Genomic DNA, 19,850 nt, shown 5'->3' on the forward strand with positions numbered 1-19,850 from the left:
TTCTTCAAATGGGACCTCTGACACCCTCTGAGAAAGTTCTTCCTTTTCTCTGGAGATTAAGCTAGGGCCTGTTTTCCTCCCAAGCGACTTTCCCAGCTTCAAACATCAGGCTTCATGACTGAAAAGAAAAAATTCAGCACAAAATAGAAAGAAGGAATCCAGAGAAGTCTCTATTAACTCTCTCCTTCATCCCGAGGTCTAGATCCTCTCCAAACACAGCAGTGTTCTACGCTAGACTCCACATACACTATAGCATTTTCCATGCTCTGTGGAGGCTGCCATAGCAGGTACCCACCAAAATCTATCTGCCGTGGCTTCTCAGAACATACTCTATTAGGGATCATGGTTTTGCCAGGCCCATGTGTTCCCGATACATGGTGTTCAGCCGGTTATGCGTAACTTTTTTTTTTTCTCTTCTTTACCAGACACTCACAAGTAGGGATACTTCCCTGAAAGGGGGTATGAATACTCCAGTGCCAATCTTAAGAGATCCTTTATCCCCAGCTCAGGGAAGAGGAACCAGGCTTTTCACTGGAAAGGAAGGAAATGAGGAAGCCAGAACTACCAGTTTTCAATTTCCTTCCTACAGCCAGAACCAGGCTATGAGTAGGGCCACCGACCCCTTCTGCTTGTCCCTACTCTTAAGGCAAAACCCCCTGGAAGCAATTTTTTTTCCACAAAATCGTAAGCTGCAAGATTGAGCACCTCTTCCACCTGCTGCAGAAATACTGACATGCTGCAACCTTTACTGTGTCTTATAAGTGAATCAGAATCTTCTCTGTCTCCTTCATCCGGCAGCGGGGCTAAACCCAGGCATGCTGGACTGATCTAGTGAGACAAAGAATGGATGAATTGATCCCTAAGGAGCAGATCTTAAAACCTGCGCGCGGGCGTAGATTTGTTTATGCAACCCGGCGCAAACAAATCTACGCCCGATTTTATAACATGCGCAGCTGCGCGCATGTTATACAATCCAGGGTCGGCGTGCACAAGGGGGTGCACAATTGTGCAACTTGCACGCGCCGAGCTGCACAGCCTTCCTCCGTTCCCTCTGCCTCCCCCCACCTTCCCCTCCCCCCCAGCCCTACCTAAACCCCCACCTTACCTTTGTTCCAAAAGTAAGGTGGGGGCCATGTGCCGGCGCGCCATGCTCCGGCACAGGCCGCTTTGTCGGAGCACTCGGCCCCGTCCTCGGACAGTCATCACGCCCACACCCCGCTGTCATGCCCCTGGCCCGCCCCTTTCTCGAAGCCCCAGGACATACGCGTGTCCCGGGGCTTGTGTGTGCCGCTGAGCCTATGCAGCTTTTTGGGGGTTACGTGCATAACCCTTTGAAAATCTGCCCCTAAGTGTTTAATGGTATACATAGAAGAGTAAAAGAAAACAAACAGCAACACATTTCTTTAATCAAATACAGAAGATTTTAATGTATTAAATATTAGGAGTACAAATTTTAATCAGTAAAGCACTAATTAATTTTACAAACATATTGTATGATGCAAAATTATTCTTGATATGAAATAAACTTTCCATAAATATTCTCTTTTTTTTTTTCAGAACTGCAGAATTATAATCGAGCTGGCCGTAGCTCCTCTCTCTCTTTCATTAAAAGCTTCAGCTCTGTCTTGTGAGACACTACATCCCATGATAAACAAACTAACATTGATGGTTTCTGGAGACCGACCTGCCAAAACACTTCAACCCTGCTCTAAACAGACCAGTTTTGGTGATGAGAAGTTTCCATGCCCACTCAATCCTTAATTACCAACTGGTGCAAAATGTGATGTCATAACTGTTCAGTCGGAATGACAATGAAACTTAGCTCATCTCTCACAGTCGGAATGACAATGAAACTTAGCTCATCTCTCACAGCCTATTAAACACCCATATCTTAACCAAATTCAGGTTCATCAGGATTGGAATTAACATGAAAGGCTCCGTGTACCTGGGCCAATCAATTCTAGAGGCAGGAGACTTGGTGTATCTAAGCCAGTCAGTCCTACAGGTGGACGGTTCTGTGTACTAGTACCAATTTCATAGCAAAATCCTCCATGTACCTGTGCCAGCACCACCACAAACAATGTCAATCCACCAAACCTCCAGTCCTATGAGATAAATGGTTCTGCATATCTGTATTTATCTATGTCCTCCGGCAAGTCTGTTTTGCAGGCAAGCCCTTTAGTTGCTATCTTGTCTGCTTTAGGTACCAGGCACCGGACTTGGAAACCTGCTGCTGTACAGACAGACTTCAGCCGCATTTTGTCATAAGCCCTCTTTTGACAAAACTGGATTTTCTTCCAGGACTCCACTGCTTCCAATTTCCAGTGCTACACACAGACCAGCCGGCTGTAAAAACATGAAAGAAAAAGATCCCACACATGACAATCTTATTGTGAAGCCATCATTAACACTAATAGGACATATAACAACAATGCAGCTATCAAAATGAAACAGCATAAATAAGGACATATAACAACAATGCAGCTATCAAAATGAAACAGCATAAATAAGGACTGTCATTTTCAGGTTCTACCTTATTTGTACTGGGAATTTCAATGTTATGACAAAAAATATCAGTGGATAAATGACTTTTTCTGCTTGTTATAACAAAATCATTTTTACACTGACTTTTGGTTATAACATTGAAATTCCCAAGAAAAATAAAATAAAAACCAAAAATGAAGGTCCCTATGTATAAACCATGTGAGTGATGATAGGTGGTAAATTCAAAGGTCTGAGGCCAGCCTCACAGATCATGGATGGGGGGAAAGGACGACTCCACACCAATCTTAGGCTCACCAACTGTGGTTGGAGAAGTATGCTGCCCTGGATGTCAGGCTCACAGAAGTCTGGCTGAAACATATTTTATCATAGTGCAGTTATTTTTCATTTCATTTTGTTTGGCAGTTTCCTTTGGCCTTTCAGCTGAATCAGAACTGGCCTCCTTTGGGACGATGGTGCCCTGAACTTTTGTTCACAATCACCCGGGATTTTTTCCGTATTTTCCTTTCCCTCCCACCTAGTACAGCCATTGCAACACATTTCCTTAGCCAGAGCCACAAACTGCAGTTCCCTCTGGAACACAGTAACATGGACTCCAGAGTCTGGCTAGCAGGACAGTTTTAAAATTCGCAATGTCAACCAATGGCAAGGCAACTTTAAAAATCCTCAATGACATCACAATATGCTTTGACTTTTCTAGTATAACAACTGAGCTGACCTGTTTCCCTATAGCAGGAATGGTCAATCAAACCTTTTGGCCTGAGGACCACTGGGATATGTTGTTTCCTATCCAGAGGAGCTGGAGGGAGGGGTGTGGGAGAGAGCCCTACAAGTCTGATGAAAAGAGGGTGGTGGTACCCTCTAAAAGGCCCAGTTGGGCCGTTAACACAATCAGCTGTTCACCTCACTCCCTTGAGCCAAAATCAGCTGTGTGGCCTGACAGGGGCAGAGAGTCAGGAGGGCGGCCATCAGTAGTGGGGGCCATTTCAACTCAGAAGGAAGGCAAAAGCAATTTTTGTCTTCTCTCCCTGCTATGATCAGCTGTTTGGGGAAGTGGTGGGAAGCATCAAAGTATGCTATGGTTAAAAGAGCTGGAGAGCACCAGTGGGGTGTCCAAAGTATAGCCGTGCTACCTTTGGCAGCAATCAAGCCTGCGGATGCAGGTGGCGATGATTAATGGTACTGGGGGAGGTAACGGACTAGCAATGAACCTGGACATGCCAGGCAATGATTCGCTGGGGTGGGGAGTGAAACAGCCTGCATTGCAGCTCCTGGGGATATGACCTGCAGTTGGGTTACTGGGTTGGGACTACGGAGACAATTAAATGGAGAATTGAGGTTTCTTGCATGGAATAGTGGGGGAGAAGGAACAGCAATACTAATGAAGTCCAATAATACTAATGAAGAGAACGCGGGCCATATGAATGGCACCCGTGAGCTGGAAGTGGCCTCAGGGCTGCAATTTGTCCAACCCTTCCCTATAGGAAACTAAAATAAAGAAGCAAACATTTCTAAGCACCTGGGAAGGGCAAGTGAAATGTATGAGCTTCAGGTTACCGGATGTTTTACAATCTCTTGCAGAAATGTGAATGAAATTGGATGAATGGTTTAAAAGTTATCAGTAGGGGACATGATGATTTTATAAGGCCAGTTTCCCTACAGGAAACGAAACTAAAAATAGTCAGAAATCCTATATCCTGTTCTCACCTGCCGGGGTGACTTGCTTAAGGTGGCGATGCGTTGGTTAGTGCCATTCCCTTGGCATCCTTCTTTTTGCTCCAGAAGGATTCGAGTGCTTGGCACAAAACTCCAGGAACGACCAAGAGCAGGGCGCAGGCTGCTGTTACCATTCCTGGTCACATGGTTGGTCACCTGCCAGAGGATAAACCAAATTTACCCACAGTGCCAATCCAGAATATGCTATTAGATTAAACAGACATTCTTGATATTAGAACAGTGTAAATAATGGATGGCCTTTGCACCCAGAATTCTGTTTAAGTCCAGCCAGATGGCATGGAGAAGAAAGGGAATCTCTCAAATGGAACGAATGTAATGTCCAAGAGACAGGGGCAAGTAATTATATGCTCTTCATGAGGTGGAACATCAGATGTCAAATAATTTGTTAACAAGATACTGCTTAATGTGGAAAAGAATTTACTTACATACACATCCATGTTATGTATTGTATATTATTGTATGTAGGGTCTCCTTTGTCTAATTCTTCAGATTTGAATTAGACGTGAGCTATCCCTTTAGCTCAGTAATGAAGTCAATCCTTTTACTCCTGGGTTTCTTACTATTAGCATAAAAAAACCTGATTATGCATGTTTCTCTGTAACTGCCAAGAGCTTAGGATTGGGTGGGCTAGAAATTCATTAAATAAAGAAATCCTAAAATTCCCCAAAGTCACAATCAAAATAAATGTTTTTATTAGGGTTGCCAACTCAACTCAGGTCATCCAAACAGGCTGTTACAATCCTGATTTTGCACCCATTCCATGCATTTTCTTAGGCAAGCCAATGGGAAAATCAGAACTGCAACTCTGCATACAAAGGGGGGAGGGGAAACAAGGTGAAAAACTATAACTGGATCAGCCTGTTAGGTTGACTGGGGAGGGGGCGTGGCATTCCTATCTTTCATCTGGTTGTCTCTCCTTATTTCCTAGCCCTAGTTTTTAGCTGTCACACCTTCTCCCAGCTGAGTTTGCAGCTGTCTGGTTGCCCTCTCTCTCTTCTTATGCTCTGCTCAACTGCTTAGATCATAAGATCTTCTGGATATGGACTTATGCCTGAATATTTATATTTATATATCCAGTATATGAATATATCACAGGGCCTGTGATCTGACTCACAGGTCCTGTGCTGATTCTCTGTGATAGGTCCATGGCAACTGCCACTTACCAGGAGTAAGGCAGGTGGATAGGAACTGGAGAATGTGGGAAGGAAGAAGGGATCAAAGTGAGGGGAGCAGGAGGGAAAAGACCTGGGAAAGAGCCACTGAGCAGAGGGCAGAATGGACATTTTTGGGGAAAGTATTTTTTCTGCTATGCCCTACTATGATGTGTTTAAGAATTTTTATGCTGATTGTGTAACATATATCTGCAGAGCAAGAGACAGCTCTAGCAGACATAATGTGTACACACAGAATTGCAGCTCTGGTGCTCATGATCCAAATCAGAAAAAGAAACATTTCCGGCGAGGAGATCTGATAATCAAACAGAAGGGATGAATGACAAAAGAGCCTCATGATGCCGAAACCACTATGCCAGGTGGGGCTGAAACTCAGATAGAAGGGAGCTAACCTGTGGGAACAGGAAAGATAATGTTGATGGCAACAATAGTAGGCTAGGCTAGGATGAAAAGGATCAGAACCAACTGTCATGATGCTGAGATACGAAGAAACTAGTAAACAAAGAAAGAAATTCTTTATATAAGCAGCTAATGTGCAGGCAGAAAACTGAAGGAGCTCAGACAGTGACAGTCAGGCCCTTCCCAGTATTGTCTTAGTTTATATACACCCCAACTCCACCCCAACTCGTCCAAAAGACAACCATGGTTTACTCTAGAGCTAAGAAAGCTTAAACTATTGCTAAGACAAAATGAGGCTAAATGGCGTAAAAACCCATGCACCATCACTCTACCTACCTATAAATCTACTCTTCACCAATACAAATTTATTTATTTATTTATTTAAGAGTTTTTTATATACCGGGGCACGTTAAAAACATCACCCCGGTTCACAGTGTAACGTAACGTAGCAACGGGCTTTACAATAATTTAGAGTAGATAAACATAGATAATGTAGCAACAGGCTTTACAATAATTTAGAGTAGATAAACATAGGTAAACATTATTTAGATTTACAGCTATTCACAAGGTGTCCGGTCTTTAACTATTCACAAAGGTGTCAGGTATATGGTATTGGAGGGGAGAAGGAGGATGGGGTGTTGGGTTGGGTTGGGAGGAGGAGGAGGGTGGGAGGGGGAGGAGGAGGGTGGGAGGGGGGGTACAGTGATGTGGGGGGGAAGAGGGGGGTAATGGTTGTTAAGTTCAGGGGGGCGTGTCAGTCGAGGGTCGTATCTTTAGTCGGGGTATGCTAGTTTGAAGAGCCAGGTTTTCAGATTCTGTTTGAATTTTTTATGGCAAGGTTCCTGGCGTAGGTGGGGTGGCATTTTGTTCCATTGGGATGTGCCTGCTATAATGAATGATCTTTCTCTGATTGAGGCATGTTTGATGACTTTGGGGGAGGGTGTCAGGAGTTTGGCTTGATGCTGTTTTCTAGTAGGTCTGGTTGTGTTGTGGATGTGGAGATGTTCAGGGAACCAGTGCATGTTTTGGTTGTGAATGGCTTTGTGTATGAGGGTAAGGGATTTATAGATTATCCTGGAGTTTACTGGGAGCCAGTGTAGGGATTGAAGAACTGGGGTGATGTGGTCATGACGGTGAGTATTTGTGAGGATGCGGGCGGCAGCATTCTGTAGGAGCTGTAATGGTTGAAGGGTGTTTTTTGGGAGACCTAGTAGGATGGCGTTGCAGTAGTCCAGTTTGGATAGGATCATGGCCTGCAGTACTGTTCGGAAGTCAGCAGTGTGTAGGAGTGGTTTGATTCTCTTCAAGGTGTGGAGTTTGAAGAATCCGCTCTTTATGGTGTTAGATATGAATTTTTTGAGGTTAAAGTGGTTGTCTATCCATATGCCTAGGCTGCGGACGAATTGTGTGGGAGGGCAGTCTGGTGGGGAGGGGGAAGAAAGGCTGAGTGTGGGAATGCTGGGGGGAGAGAGGATGAGTAGTTCGGTTTTGTTGGTGTTGAGTGCTAGGAAGTTGTCGGTGAGTAATTTGTTTATTTCAGATAAGGCAGATTTCCAAGTTTTCATTGCGTTAGTGATAGAGTCTGTTATAGGTATGAGTAACTGTACGTCGTCTGCATATATGAAGTGTTGGATGCCCAGTTTGGAGAGCAGTATGCAGAGGGGTATGAGGTAGATGTTAAAAAGGGTAGAGGAGAGGGATGAGCCTTGAGGAACTCCTTGTGATAGCTTGACTGGTTTGGATTCATTGCGGCCGATTTTTACTCTATAGCTCCTGTCATGTAGGTAAGACTGCAACCAGAGAAGGGCGTTGTCTGTGATGCCAATTTCCTTGAGGCGCTTAATGAGTATGTTGTGATTAACTGTGTCGAATGCCGCCGATATATCTAGAAGTGCGAGTATATGGGGCTGACCTTTGTCCAGGGCTTTGAGTATAGTTTCCGAAAGGGAGATAAGTAGGGTTTCTGTGCTGTGGTGTTTGCGGAAACCAAACTGGGAAGATGAGAGAATATTGTGGTCTTCTATGTATTCTGTAAGTTGTTTATTAATTATTTTTTCGAGTATTTTGGAAAGGAACGGGAGGTTTGACACTGGGCGATAGTTGGCTGGATCAGTGGTGTCTAAGTCTGGTTTTTTGAGGATGGGTTTTATAATGGCTTGCTTAAGTTCTGTTGGGACTTGGCCCATTGAGATAGATTTGTTCAGGACATTTGCGATGTGTTTGGCAATTGATGTAGGGTTTGAGATTAGTGTTATAGTGGGCAGATTGTCTGATGGATGATAGGCGGGTCTGAGTTTTTTGATAGTATTTTCAATTTCTAGTGTGGATGTGTTTTCGAAGTTTGTGAGGGTGGTGTTTGAGGTTTGAGTGGGTGTAGTGGGATTGTATTGGTCATTTGGAGTATTGCTGGGAGTTGTATTGCTGGGAGATGTTGAGATCGGGAGATTGGGGTGAGGTGAGAAACGAGCCATAATGGTCTGTACCATTGGGGTAGATTTTAAGAGGCGCGCGAACAGCCTACTTTTGCTTGCGCATCAGACTCAAGCAAAAGTACGCTGGATTTTAGTAGATACGCGCGGAGCCGCGCGTATCCACTAAAATCCTGGATCGGCGCGCGCAAGGCTATCGATTTTGTATAGCCTGCGCGCGCCGAGCCGCGCTGCCTCCCCCCGTTCCCTCCAAGGCCGCTCCGAAATCGGAGCGGCCTCGGAGGGAACTTTCCTTTGCCCTCCCCTCACCTTACCCTCCCTTCCCCTACCTAACCCACCCACCCGGCCCTGTCTACACACCCCCCCTTACCGTTGTCGGGGGATTTACGCCTCCCGGAGGGAGACGTAAATCCCCGCGCGCCAGCGGGCCTGCTGCGCGCCGGGCCGCGACCTGGGGGCGGGTACGGAGGGCGCGGCCACGCCCCCGGGCCGTAGCCACGCCCCGTACCCGCCCCCAAAACGCTGCCGACACGCCCCCGGAACGCCGCGACGACCGGGCCCGCCCCCCGACACGCCCCCCTCCGAGAACCCCGGGACTTACGCGAGTCCTGGGGCTCTGCGCGCGCCGGGAGGCCTATGTAAAATAGGCTTCCCGGCGCGCAGGGCCCTGCTCGCCTAAATCCGCCCGGTTTTGGGCGGATTTAGGCGAGCAGGGCTCTGAAAATCTACCCCTTAGTGTTGAAGTATGATGCTAATTTTTCACATTTTGTTTCATCGTCGTGATCAAGGTTGTGTCTGTCTGGTGCTGTGATAAGGCTAGTTACGTACTGGAAGAGGGCTTGTGGGTTGAACTGGAACTGGTGGATTCTTGCGGCATAGAAGTCTTTTTTTGCTTTTTCAGTGGCTTTTCTGTAGGTGTGTAGAAGGGCGCGAAACTGTGCTAGGATGGTGGGTATTTGGTTCCTCCGCCAAGATTTTTCAATTTTACGAAAGTCGAGTTTCATGGTTTTAAGTTCATTTGTATACCATGGTTTTTTATTATTTTTGTTTGGTTTGATTTCTTTGGTGTGGGATGGGCAGAGTCTATCTGCTATGTCTGTGGTGATTTGAAACCATGAAGCTGTGGCTGTGTTTGCGTCAGTGAGGTCTATGTTGGGGAGTTCTTTTGAGAGGGCCTCAAGGATGTCTTCAGTCTTGCCTTTTTTGCGAAATGTTATTGTTTTTTTGGGTTGCGATGGGGGGGGGGGTGTATTTGATTGTGCAGCGTGTGTCTATTCGGAAGTGGTCTGACCAGGGGATGGGTGTACATCTGGGTTGGTCAGTTTGGATTGAGGAGTTGGTAAAGATGAGGTCGAGTGTATGCCCAGCCTTGTGTGTGGGTTCTGAGACATTTTGTTTGAAACCAAGTGCTGTCATAGCTGTCAAAATAGCTTCACAGGAAGGAGAGAGGGGGTTGCGGTCTACGTGAATATTCATGTCTCCCAGAATTATTGCAGGCTTGGTGTTGTTAATGTGTTTAGAGATGTATTCTATGAGTGGGGAGGGATTTTTTTCGAGAAGGCCAGGGGGGGCATAGATTAAGCAGAGTTGGAGGGAATCAGATTTGAATGTGCTGATTTCCAGTTTGGGGGGTGGTGTAATATTTTGGAGTGTGAGGTTGAAGTTCTTTTTGGCAGCCAGGAGTAGTCCACCTCCTTTTTTTTTTCTTCTAGGAATGGAAAATAGGCTGTATGTATCTGAGGACAGTTGGTTAATTAAGGGGGAGTCGGTATCCTTTAACCAGGATTCCGTGATGGCGCATATGTCAGGGTCTTCGTCTGTGAGGATGTCCTGTAGGAGAATGGTCTTTTTTAGAATGGATTGAGCATTGAGTAGTAGAATGGAAAATGATAGCATGCCCAGGAGTTGTGTGAAGGGGGAAGCTATAATGGGGATGATTGATCTGTGTTGTTGTGTCATGTATTTGTGACTGGTCATTTTGTGGGGGGTGTAGAAGTGTTTTATGGTGGGAATAGGTTGCGGACTCATTATTGTAAAGAGTGTGGGGTTTTGCTCTTGTTTGTTGTTGTATGTGATGTGGGTGTTGATTCACTGCAGGGGGAGGGTTAGTTTGGGGTGATGGGTGGATACGAGGATGGTTAGGGTTTTCGCTAGGGGAATAGGAAGGTGGGTCATATGCTACGTGGGTCTATGTTTAGAGAGATTTAATGATAATAGGGGGCTTTCCTATGGTAGGGAGGGAAAGCTGTGGGTGGAATGCAGGGAACGGGGTGGTGTGGGTAAGGCGGGTGTAGTATCTGGTTTCTGAGAATGGGGAGGAGGTGTAGATTCTGGTGGGATTGGGGTTGTGTGGGGGCAAGTTATTGTAGTTAAACAAGCAATATCATAAGAGGCAATATCATAAGAGGCAGGCAAGTTAAGCGTGGTTATACAGGCAAAGTCAAGAGAGGCAATTATATAGGCAATACAATCACATTAGGTAGACTCAGGCAATTTTCGTAATCATTTTAACAGGCTGTAGCACATAGCGTTATTGAAGGCAATCATTTAACTGCTGTGGGAGAATGGGAGATAAAGAATCTAAGGGGGTGGTTAATAAGTCTTACAGTTGGTGGGGTCCTTTCGGTCTCATGATTTGTAGTTGGGTTATGAGATGTAGAGTTGATGGAAACGGATCCGGTGCGGTGTCGGAGTCCCGTGGCAGCTGACAATAAGAGACAGAAGGCTTGTCGTTGGTCTGTAAAGGATTGCAGGGTTCTGGTAGCTGCGGCTGCGCCTGCGGAGGCGCACGAAGGAGCGCACAAAGGGGCAGGCCCCTTTGTCGAGCTCCTTAGGCGTGCGACGCCTAGTGTGGGGTTGCTTTTTAAAGTTCCCTCCGGCCCGTAGTGGTGACGCGATCCGGGGGCGGAGCAAAGCCTTCGGGGCTCGGGGCTCGGAAGGAGCACTGGGGCGGCCACGAGGTCCTGGGTAGGGCTCCTCAGACCCCGATGGGTCAGGCGCCGATAGCGCAGAAGCGGCGATCCGAGCGGCGGCGAGAGAGGCAGGTACCTTGCTTGGGGCTGCTTTTTAAAGTTCCCTCCGGCCCGTAGTGGTGACGCGATCCGGGGGCGGAGCAAAGCCTTCGGGGCTCGGGGCTCGGAAGGAGCACTGGGGCGGCCACGAGGTCCTGGGTAGGGCTCCTCAGACCCCGATGGGTCAGGCGCCGATAGCGCAGGAGCGGTGATCCGAGCGGCGGCGAGAGAGGCAGGTACCTTGCTTGGGGCTGCTTTTTAAAGTTCCCTCCGGCCCGTAGTGGTGACGCGATCCGGGGGCGGAGCAAAGCCTTCGGGGCTCGGGGCTCGGAAGGAGCACTGGGGCGGCCACGAGGTCCTGGGTAGGGCTCCTCAGACCCCGATGGGTCAGGCGCCGATAGCGCAGGAGCGGCGATCCGAGCGGCGGCGAGAGAGGCAGGTACCTTGCTTGGGGCTGCTTTTTAAAGTTCCCTCCGGCCCGTAGTGGTGACGCGATCCGGGGGCGGAGCAAAGCCTTCGGGGCTCGGAAGGAGCACTGGGGCGGCCACGAGGTCCTGGGTAGGGCTCCTCAGACCCCGATGGGTCAGGCGCCGATAGCGCAGGAGCGGCGATCCGAGCGGCGGCGAGAGAGGCAGGTACCTTGCTTGGGGCTGCTTTTTAAAGTTCCCTCCGGCCCGTAGTGGTGACGCGATCCGGGGGCGGAGCAAAGCCCTCGGGGCTCGGAAGGAGCACTGGGGCGGCCACGAGGTCCTGGGTAGGGCTCCTCAGACCCCGATGGGTCAGGCGCCGATAGCGCAGGAGCGGCGATCCGAGCGGCGGCGAGAGAGGCAGGTACCTTGCTTGGGGCTGCTTTTTAAAGTTCCCTCCGGCCCGTAGTGGTGACGCGATCCGGGGGCGGAGCAAAGCCTTCGGGGCTCGGGGCTCGGAAGGAGCACTGGGGCGGCCACGAGGTCCTGGGTAGGGCTCCTCAGACCCCGATGGGTCAGGCGCCGATAGCGCAGGAGCGGCGATCCGAGCGGCGGCGAGAGAGGCAGGTACCTTGCTTGGGGCTGCTTTTTAAAGTTCCCTCCGGCCCGTAGTGGTGACGCGATCCGGGGGCGGAGCAAAGCCTTTGGGGCTCGGAAGGAGCACTGGGGCGGCCACGAGGTCCTGGGTAGGGCTCCTCAGACCCCGATGGGTCAGGCGCCGATAGCGCAGGAGCGGCGATCCGAGCGGCGAGAAATCCAATACATTAAGATCCAAAAGGAACCACTACGCATCCAAGATCCACCACCTAATCTTCGACGCTAAAGCCCTCTTTAGCTACGTCTCCAACCTCACTCAAATAAATTCATCAGAAATCGCTCTCAACCAAGCCAAATCTAAAGCGGAAGAACTAGCGCTATTTTTCAATAACAAAATCAGCAAACTTCTAACTCAGCTGCCCTCTAACACCGCATCTACTTCTATACCACCTCAGACTACCTTCAAAAATTCCCGCTTAGAAGAACTGGAACTAACTTCTTCCATTGAGATCCAAGGTATTCTACGGAAAATGAAACCATCTTCTCACCCTTCGGACCACATCCCCTCGAAATTGCTTCTATCAATTCCTGACTCCATCTCCAAATCCCTGTCAGACATCATAAATTGCTCAATAACACAAGGTTCTTACCCAGATGACCTAAAATTGGCCTCTCTCAAACCATTACTGAAGAAACCTAATCTAGATCCTAATGACCCAAACAACTACAGACCTATCGCCAACCTCCCCTTCATAGCTAAGATTATGGAGAAACTGGTGAACACCCGACTCTCAAACTACATTGAAGAAAACAACCTCCTATTCCCATCACAATACGGGTTCCGCAAAACACTAAGCACGGAGTCCCTCCTCATTTCCTTAACGGATCACCTCATCCTGGGCCTCGATAAAGGGCAAGCCTTCTTACTGATCCTACTGGACCTTTCTTCAGCCTTTGACACCGTCAATCATGCCTTACTCATTAACCAGTTAGCCTCCATAGGCATCTCAGGCACAGCACTATCTTGGTTCATATCATTTCTCAGCAATAGAGGATACAAGGTCAAGATACAGAACAAAGAATCCTCTCAACATCCGTCGTCAGTAGGAGTCCCACAGGGGTCCTCCCTGTCTCCTACTTTATTTAACATTTACCTTATACCATTATGCCAACTTCTCACCGACCTCAACCTCAAACACTACCTTTACGCGGACGATATCCAGGTCCTGATACCCATTAAGGATTCCTTCGCAAAAACTCTGGCTTACTGGGATACATGCCTTCAAAAAATTAAACTCCTCCTCACCAGCTTAAATTTGGTATTAAACTCCGGCAAAACTGAACTCCTGCTCATCGCCTCAGAAAATAACACCATCACCTCTGCACAACAAGCCACGCCAAAAATCACACAAGTGAGAGACCTAGGAGTCCTAATTGATAATCGCCTGAATTTCAAAGCCACTATTAACAAAACCACCAAAGACTGTTTCTACAAACTACAAGTGCTGAAAAGAATTAGACCTCTTTTCCATGCCCAAGATTTTAGAACCATTCTACAAGCAATTATTTTTTCAAAATTAGACTATTGTAACACCATCCTACTCGGCCTTCCCGCTTCATACACTAAACCACTCCAGATGGTGCAAAATGCAGCTGCACGAATTCTGACAAATACCAGGAGAAGGGACCACATAACCCCCATACTAAAGAGCCTCCATTGGCTACCTATACACTTTAGAATAATATACAAAGCCATTCTCACCACATACAAAATCACCCACCAACTGGCTCCCATCGACCTATAGATCCCCCTCCGACTACACAACTCATCAAGACCGACAAGAGATGCATACAAGGGATCACTACAGGTACCACCGTCCAAATCTACCAGACACTGCACACTAAGAGACCGGGCTTTCTCTACAGCCATCCCTCCGTTATGGAACTCCATCCCCTCAAATCTCAGAACAGAACCTTGCATCTCAACCTTCAAAAAAAGACTAAAGACCTGGATATTCTTACAAGCCTTCCCGGACGCCAACATAGTCTACTAATCTCCAACTACACCTTGGTTATCCATTCTATTGTTTTACATATGTAATTTAATAACCTATCCTTTCTCTTCCTTCTCATCCAAGTTCTTATCACCCTGTTATATGTAACTGCCTTTTCAGCACCTTTGTTATAGTTATGTTTTCTATGCACCCCTGTTTTATGTGAACCAGCATGATGTGACTGCTGTCTCGAATGCCGGTATATAAAAATTTGAAATAAATAAATAAAATAAATAAATATACTAATAAATACTTCTAACCTGAGTACCAAGTCTGTTTATCTGTAAACAAAGTGATAAGCACTGTAAGAAAGCTTCATTTTGGTGACCCCGATGTGATTCCCAGGCATAGCCTGGAAGGCAGCAATTGTTTATCCTCTGCAAGTCAGACAGCTATAGAATAACTTCGGCAGAGACATCCAAGAAGAATCCGTGAACAGAATAGCCTCGACAGAGAGATGTCCAATAAGAATTTGTAAGATAAACTGTACAATGATAAACTCCATAAGGAGGTTGTAAGTATAAAATATATTTCTATTGTACAGTTTAGTTTATTTTTTTTCTGTTGTATGGACACCCACTGGGTTTAAGAAAAATTTTGTTTTTGCAATAGAAGCTTCATTATATCTGATTCTGCTTTAATGTTGTCTGTGGACGAAGTCTGTGCATCATTTCCTTTAAACAAAAAACTTGTACTGGAGCACAACAAAAAGTGGTTTAAGACATCAATTTAAAGAATCTTAATGCTAGGACAAAATTCTGATTTGATTTTTTAAATTGTAGCTTGCCTTTTCTAGCAAAGGTTGGCAAGTGTCAGTAACTGTTTGGAATCGGGTCTTATTTTTATGTCTGATTGCAGCTACAGTGTAACCAATTTACCACAGCTGTCTGTACAAATCCCAGAGTGGGGATCCGCTCCAGGAGTCACAACCCAATATCAATTAACTCTTGCCTTGGACATGCACAATTGTGTAGGGATTCAGAATTGGGTCATGGAGAGACACGAGGGTTCCTCTAGTGAGATTGATGATTCTGTTGCTGTAGAAACAATTGCTAATACTGAAATTTTAGAACTTGAAAGGACATAGGGAGCTGAAGATGAGTTTGCAAATAAGGGGAACAGAGCTAAAGGGAAGCGGGAGATATGTAAAACTGAAAGTGTTTCTCACACGTAAATACCAAGAGAGGAGAAAACTTGTTTAAATTAATTGCTTTTTCAATTTAAAAATTAAAAAACAGACTGAGGGGAATTAAAGATATGGAGAAAACCTCTTCCCATTAATTATAGGATTCAGCTTTGTGCCTGCAAGCAGACACCCAAGAGTTTCCTAGTAGAAGAAGCTGAAAAGCTCTGTGAAATTTTTAACAAATGTAAACTCACCACTAGGAGTCAGTAAAAAGATAAGAACTAGTACCAGGTATTCACTATGTTTCAGAGCCCAGAGAAGAAAAACCTGGAAATTAATTAATAATGCATGGTTCTTTAAATGCTGAGTAAATAAATATTTGCATGTGAGATAGATGAGGAATGGCTCTGATCAGGAAATATAGAAAGAGCAGCTGTCTTGTCTATTTTCCCTGAATATAATGTATGTTTAGTTTACACTTTGTTTTTATTTCTGTTTAAAAGCAGAATTGCCTATTAGTTTGTATATCTGGTAACGATACACCTTTACTGTTGACATCTCGTTACAAAAGAGAAAAAAAAAAAGAGTGCATCCTTCTGGTCCTGAATCAACAGAGTGAAAGTCTGCTTGCCTGTTTGTCATCAGGAATGAATTCACAAGTCCTGACACAAGCAGAGATGTAAAAGATCATATATGCTGCATATTCTTGTTTCATCTCTATCTCTTGGATTACCTTTATGAACATTCTATACGAATGACTGATTGTTTTACAGGTACTTCAGAACGCGGCAGCTGGCATTTTGACTAGGTAAAGGAAAAGCGAACATATTACACCAGCCTTAATTCAGTTGCACTGGTTACCAATAGAACACAGAGTCAAATTTAAATCTCTCTGTATTTTACATAAGTTGAGTTATGGAGACCAGGTAGACTGGCTGAACGCAGCTATTAAATTACACGTCCCGCAGAGAAATCTGCGTTCCGCTAATAAAGGGTTATTAACGATACCTTCAGTTCATTCAGCCCGTTTAAATCAAGTGAGCAGTAGAGTCCTTCCACTGGCAGGCCAGATTATATGGAATACGCTCCCGATATAAATCAGAATGGAGGTGAATTTTAAACAGTTTAAGCAAGGTTTAAAAACATGGCTTTTTAAGGAGGCATACTCCAATCAGTCCTAAAGTCTTTTTTATGCTCTATTGTTTTATGTATGGATTTTAGAGTTGGTATAGTTCATTTTGGGGTAGATTTTCTAAATCTATGCGTGCGCGAACAAAAGTACGCCGGATTTTATAAGATACGTGCGTAGCCGCGCGTATCTTATAAAATCCGGGGTCGGCGCACGCAAGGGGGTGCACATTTGTGCAACTTGCGCCGCCGAGCCCTGCGCACGCTGCCCGTTCCCTCCGAGGCCGCTCTGAAATCGGAGCAGCCTCGGAGGGAACTTTCCTTCTACCCCCCGCACCTTCCCCTCCCTTCCCCTACCTAACCCACCCCCCCCCGGCCCTATCTAATCCTTCCCCCTACCTTTGTTGGCAAAGTTACGCCGGCCGGAGGCAGACGTAACTTTGCGCGCACCAGCGGGCTGCTGGTGCGCCATCACCCAACCCGGGGGCTGGTCCAGAGGCCTCGACCATGCCCCCGGGCCTGCGTCACGCCCCCGACACACCTCCCGCCCCACCCTGAAATCCATGCCGCCCACCCGACACGCCCCCTTTGCGAAGCCCCGGGACTTACGCACGTCCCGGGGCTTGCGCGCGCCGCTGAGCCTATGCAAAATAGGCTCGGCGTGCGAAAGGGGCTTTTTTAAAGGGTTGCGCGCATAACTTATGCGCGTAACCCTTTTAAAATCCGGCCCTTTATGTTTTTACTGTTTTATGTATTAACATGCTGATTTTACTGTCTTAGGTTATAAATATTTTCAGAATAGCTTATTCTAGGAGAAAGGAGGAGGACTGAACAGGAATTTTGATGTACTTTAGGATCATTTATGAAAGGTCGCTATTAGTTTATTAGTTTTATATTGATTTTGTTTTATTTGGCTGTTTTATTGTTTATAATGTATTTATTGTTGTAAACCGTTGCGATGGAATTCGAGTGACGGTATATAAGATCCAATAAATAAATAAAATGTTTTAATTTTGGATTACTTTATATTGCATTTTTCATGCTTAGTTTTAGAATCATTTACGTATATCACATGAATTATGGTAACATACATACACATAGTAAGCACACCACCCTAGCATAAGCAATTATATGGGATCCTTTATAATCCTGACAGAAGGAGATCGCCTTATTGCAGCTACAGTATTTATATTCAGTGCTGGCCATAGTACAACAGATTGGCAATGAGTATTTTGTGCTTACAAACTATTGTTGAAATCTTTAAAAATATTACTTCTAAAATTCAAGAGCACACTTTAATTCGAGATATTACTGAAACCCTATGGGACCACTGCTTAGCATTACATTTGTTATTATTGGTACAAGAAGGCTTGTATCATACTTTAAAAACAAAAGTTGGCCGTCAATGCTGTGTTGGTTACTGATAGAACCCCTATTATTTTTAATCTTACTAAGCATTTACATGAAAATTACAATTTACCCTCTGACTGGATAGCTGAACCCCAGTGACATAAGCCCTTTCTATCAGTTTGGGAACAAACAAGGTTGGGGTAAAAATAATCTCATATATCTTGCCATTGGGCTCGGTGGCTGTACCATATTAGTTTTAATCATAGTATGTATTAAAAGTTCTTTAAACTGGGTGATTATCTGTCTTTTACCAGTAACTTTGCCAGTTGTTGTGCCCCCTAATTTGAGTACATCAATTTTATATGTTTTAGAGATGAAGTGATTGCCTGTAATACTTTATCTGCTACCATATTCTTATCTCAGTTAACCAGGCAGCTTGAGTACTCCTATCCTTAAGATTTTTGGAAGACAAGCACATAAACTGGAATTCTGGTTTAAATTGGGGTGGTGATAGCATTACGTATCTTTCCTACTGTTCTTCGGATGCCCATAAGGTTCTCTCTCTCAGCATCTTGATGATCTGATCTTTATGTTGCCCACCTCCGCTGCATGTTTAAGACCCTTGCTGTCCACATCTGGGCAAGAAGCAAGAGGGAAATGTATATCTACAGAACAAGAGACAGCTCTAGCAGACATAATTTATACACACAGAACTGCAGCTGTGGTGCCCATGATTCATATCAGAAGAAACATTGCTGTTGAGAAGATCTGATAATCAAACAGAAGGGACACATGACAAGAGAGAGAGACTCATGATGCCGAACCCACTGATGCCAAGTGAGGGTGAATCATCATCCAATGGAGCCCGGCATGGAAAACCTATGTCAAAGTTTCTAGAACTTTGACTAGGCACACTGAGCATGCCCTAATCCATGCAGCTAAGCAGGGTCATAAGAAGTTGCCGTACTGGGTCAGACCAATGGTCCATCAAGCTCAGCATCCTGTTTCCAACAGTTGCCAATTCAGGCTAGAAGTACCAGGCAAGTACCCAAAAACTAGTATATCCCATGTTACTGATACTATTTATTTTATTTATTTATTTATTTATAGAGTTTTATATACCGTTATTCGGGAAGCCATCATAACGGTTTACAAAGTGAATACATTTTTTAACAAAGAGGTTTTGAGATATCATAACATGTTGTAATTACAATAATAATAAACATAACCAAGTAAGTCTCTGAAGATATAAGGTTGAATGTGGAGGGAGGATATTTCGGATGAGAATTAAGGTTAAGAGTTCATTTGAGAGTTGGTCTGTGTAGATGATTGTGGATCCATGAAGAATTTACGAAACAGTAAAGTTTTTAGGTCTTTTTTGAAGGTTTTGATATTGTGTTGAGATCTTAGGTCTTCAGGTAGTGTGTTCCAAAGATTAGGGGAGGCGATGGAGAAGGCTCTCTCTCTTGTTGTTGTTAGATGAGCATCTTTGACAGTGGGAATTGATAAGAGGTTTGAATTGCTGGATCGTAGGTTTCTTGAGGAGTTTTGAGGAGTTATATTAAGGGTGTTAAGTCCTTGATGATCATTGTTAAGGACTTTATGGATGATAGTCATGGATTTGTAAGCGATTCGTGCAGTGATAGGGAGCCAGTGAAGAGAGGACAAGATGGACGAAATATGGTCATTTCTTTTTGTTCCAGTTAGGACTCTAGCAGCAGAGTTTTGAAGTATTTGAAGTGGTTTGAGGGATGAGAAGGGTCTACCAATTAGAAGGGAGTTACAATAGTCGAAGGTGGAGAAGATAAGTATTTGAAGTACAGTTCTGAAATCAGTGTTGAGAAATGGTTTTAAATGTCTTAGGGTTAGGAGTCTGTGGTAACCTTCTTTGGTTTTGTTTGATATGTGGTTCTTAAACGACAAGTCTTTGTCGATGAT

General features: G+C 45.3%; 1 protein-coding gene across 7 annotated transcripts in view; it reads right to left on the reverse strand.

The window, feature by feature from the left end:
* Positions 1–1,418: 1,418 nt before the first annotated feature.
* RAD51D (RAD51 paralog D) overlaps positions 1,419–19,850 on the reverse strand; it is a 175,801-nt gene continuing 157,369 nt past the window's right edge. For all 7 annotated transcript variants that reach the window (XM_029613008.1, XM_029613012.1, XM_029613006.1 and 4 more), the window contains 2 exons: positions 4,210–4,374; positions 1,419–2,346 (listed from right to left, as the gene is read on the reverse strand). In XM_029613008.1, the coding sequence (XP_029468868.1) occupies positions 2,263–2,346; positions 4,210–4,374 (249 nt within the window). In that variant the 3' untranslated portion in view covers positions 1,419–2,262. The remainder of the gene's footprint in view (positions 2,347–4,209; positions 4,375–19,850) is intronic.

Source organism: Rhinatrema bivittatum, chromosome 8 (genome assembly GCF_901001135.1).
Source record: "Rhinatrema bivittatum chromosome 8, aRhiBiv1.1, whole genome shotgun sequence".
Classification (NCBI taxonomy): Eukaryota; Metazoa; Chordata; class Amphibia; order Gymnophiona; family Rhinatrematidae; genus Rhinatrema; species Rhinatrema bivittatum.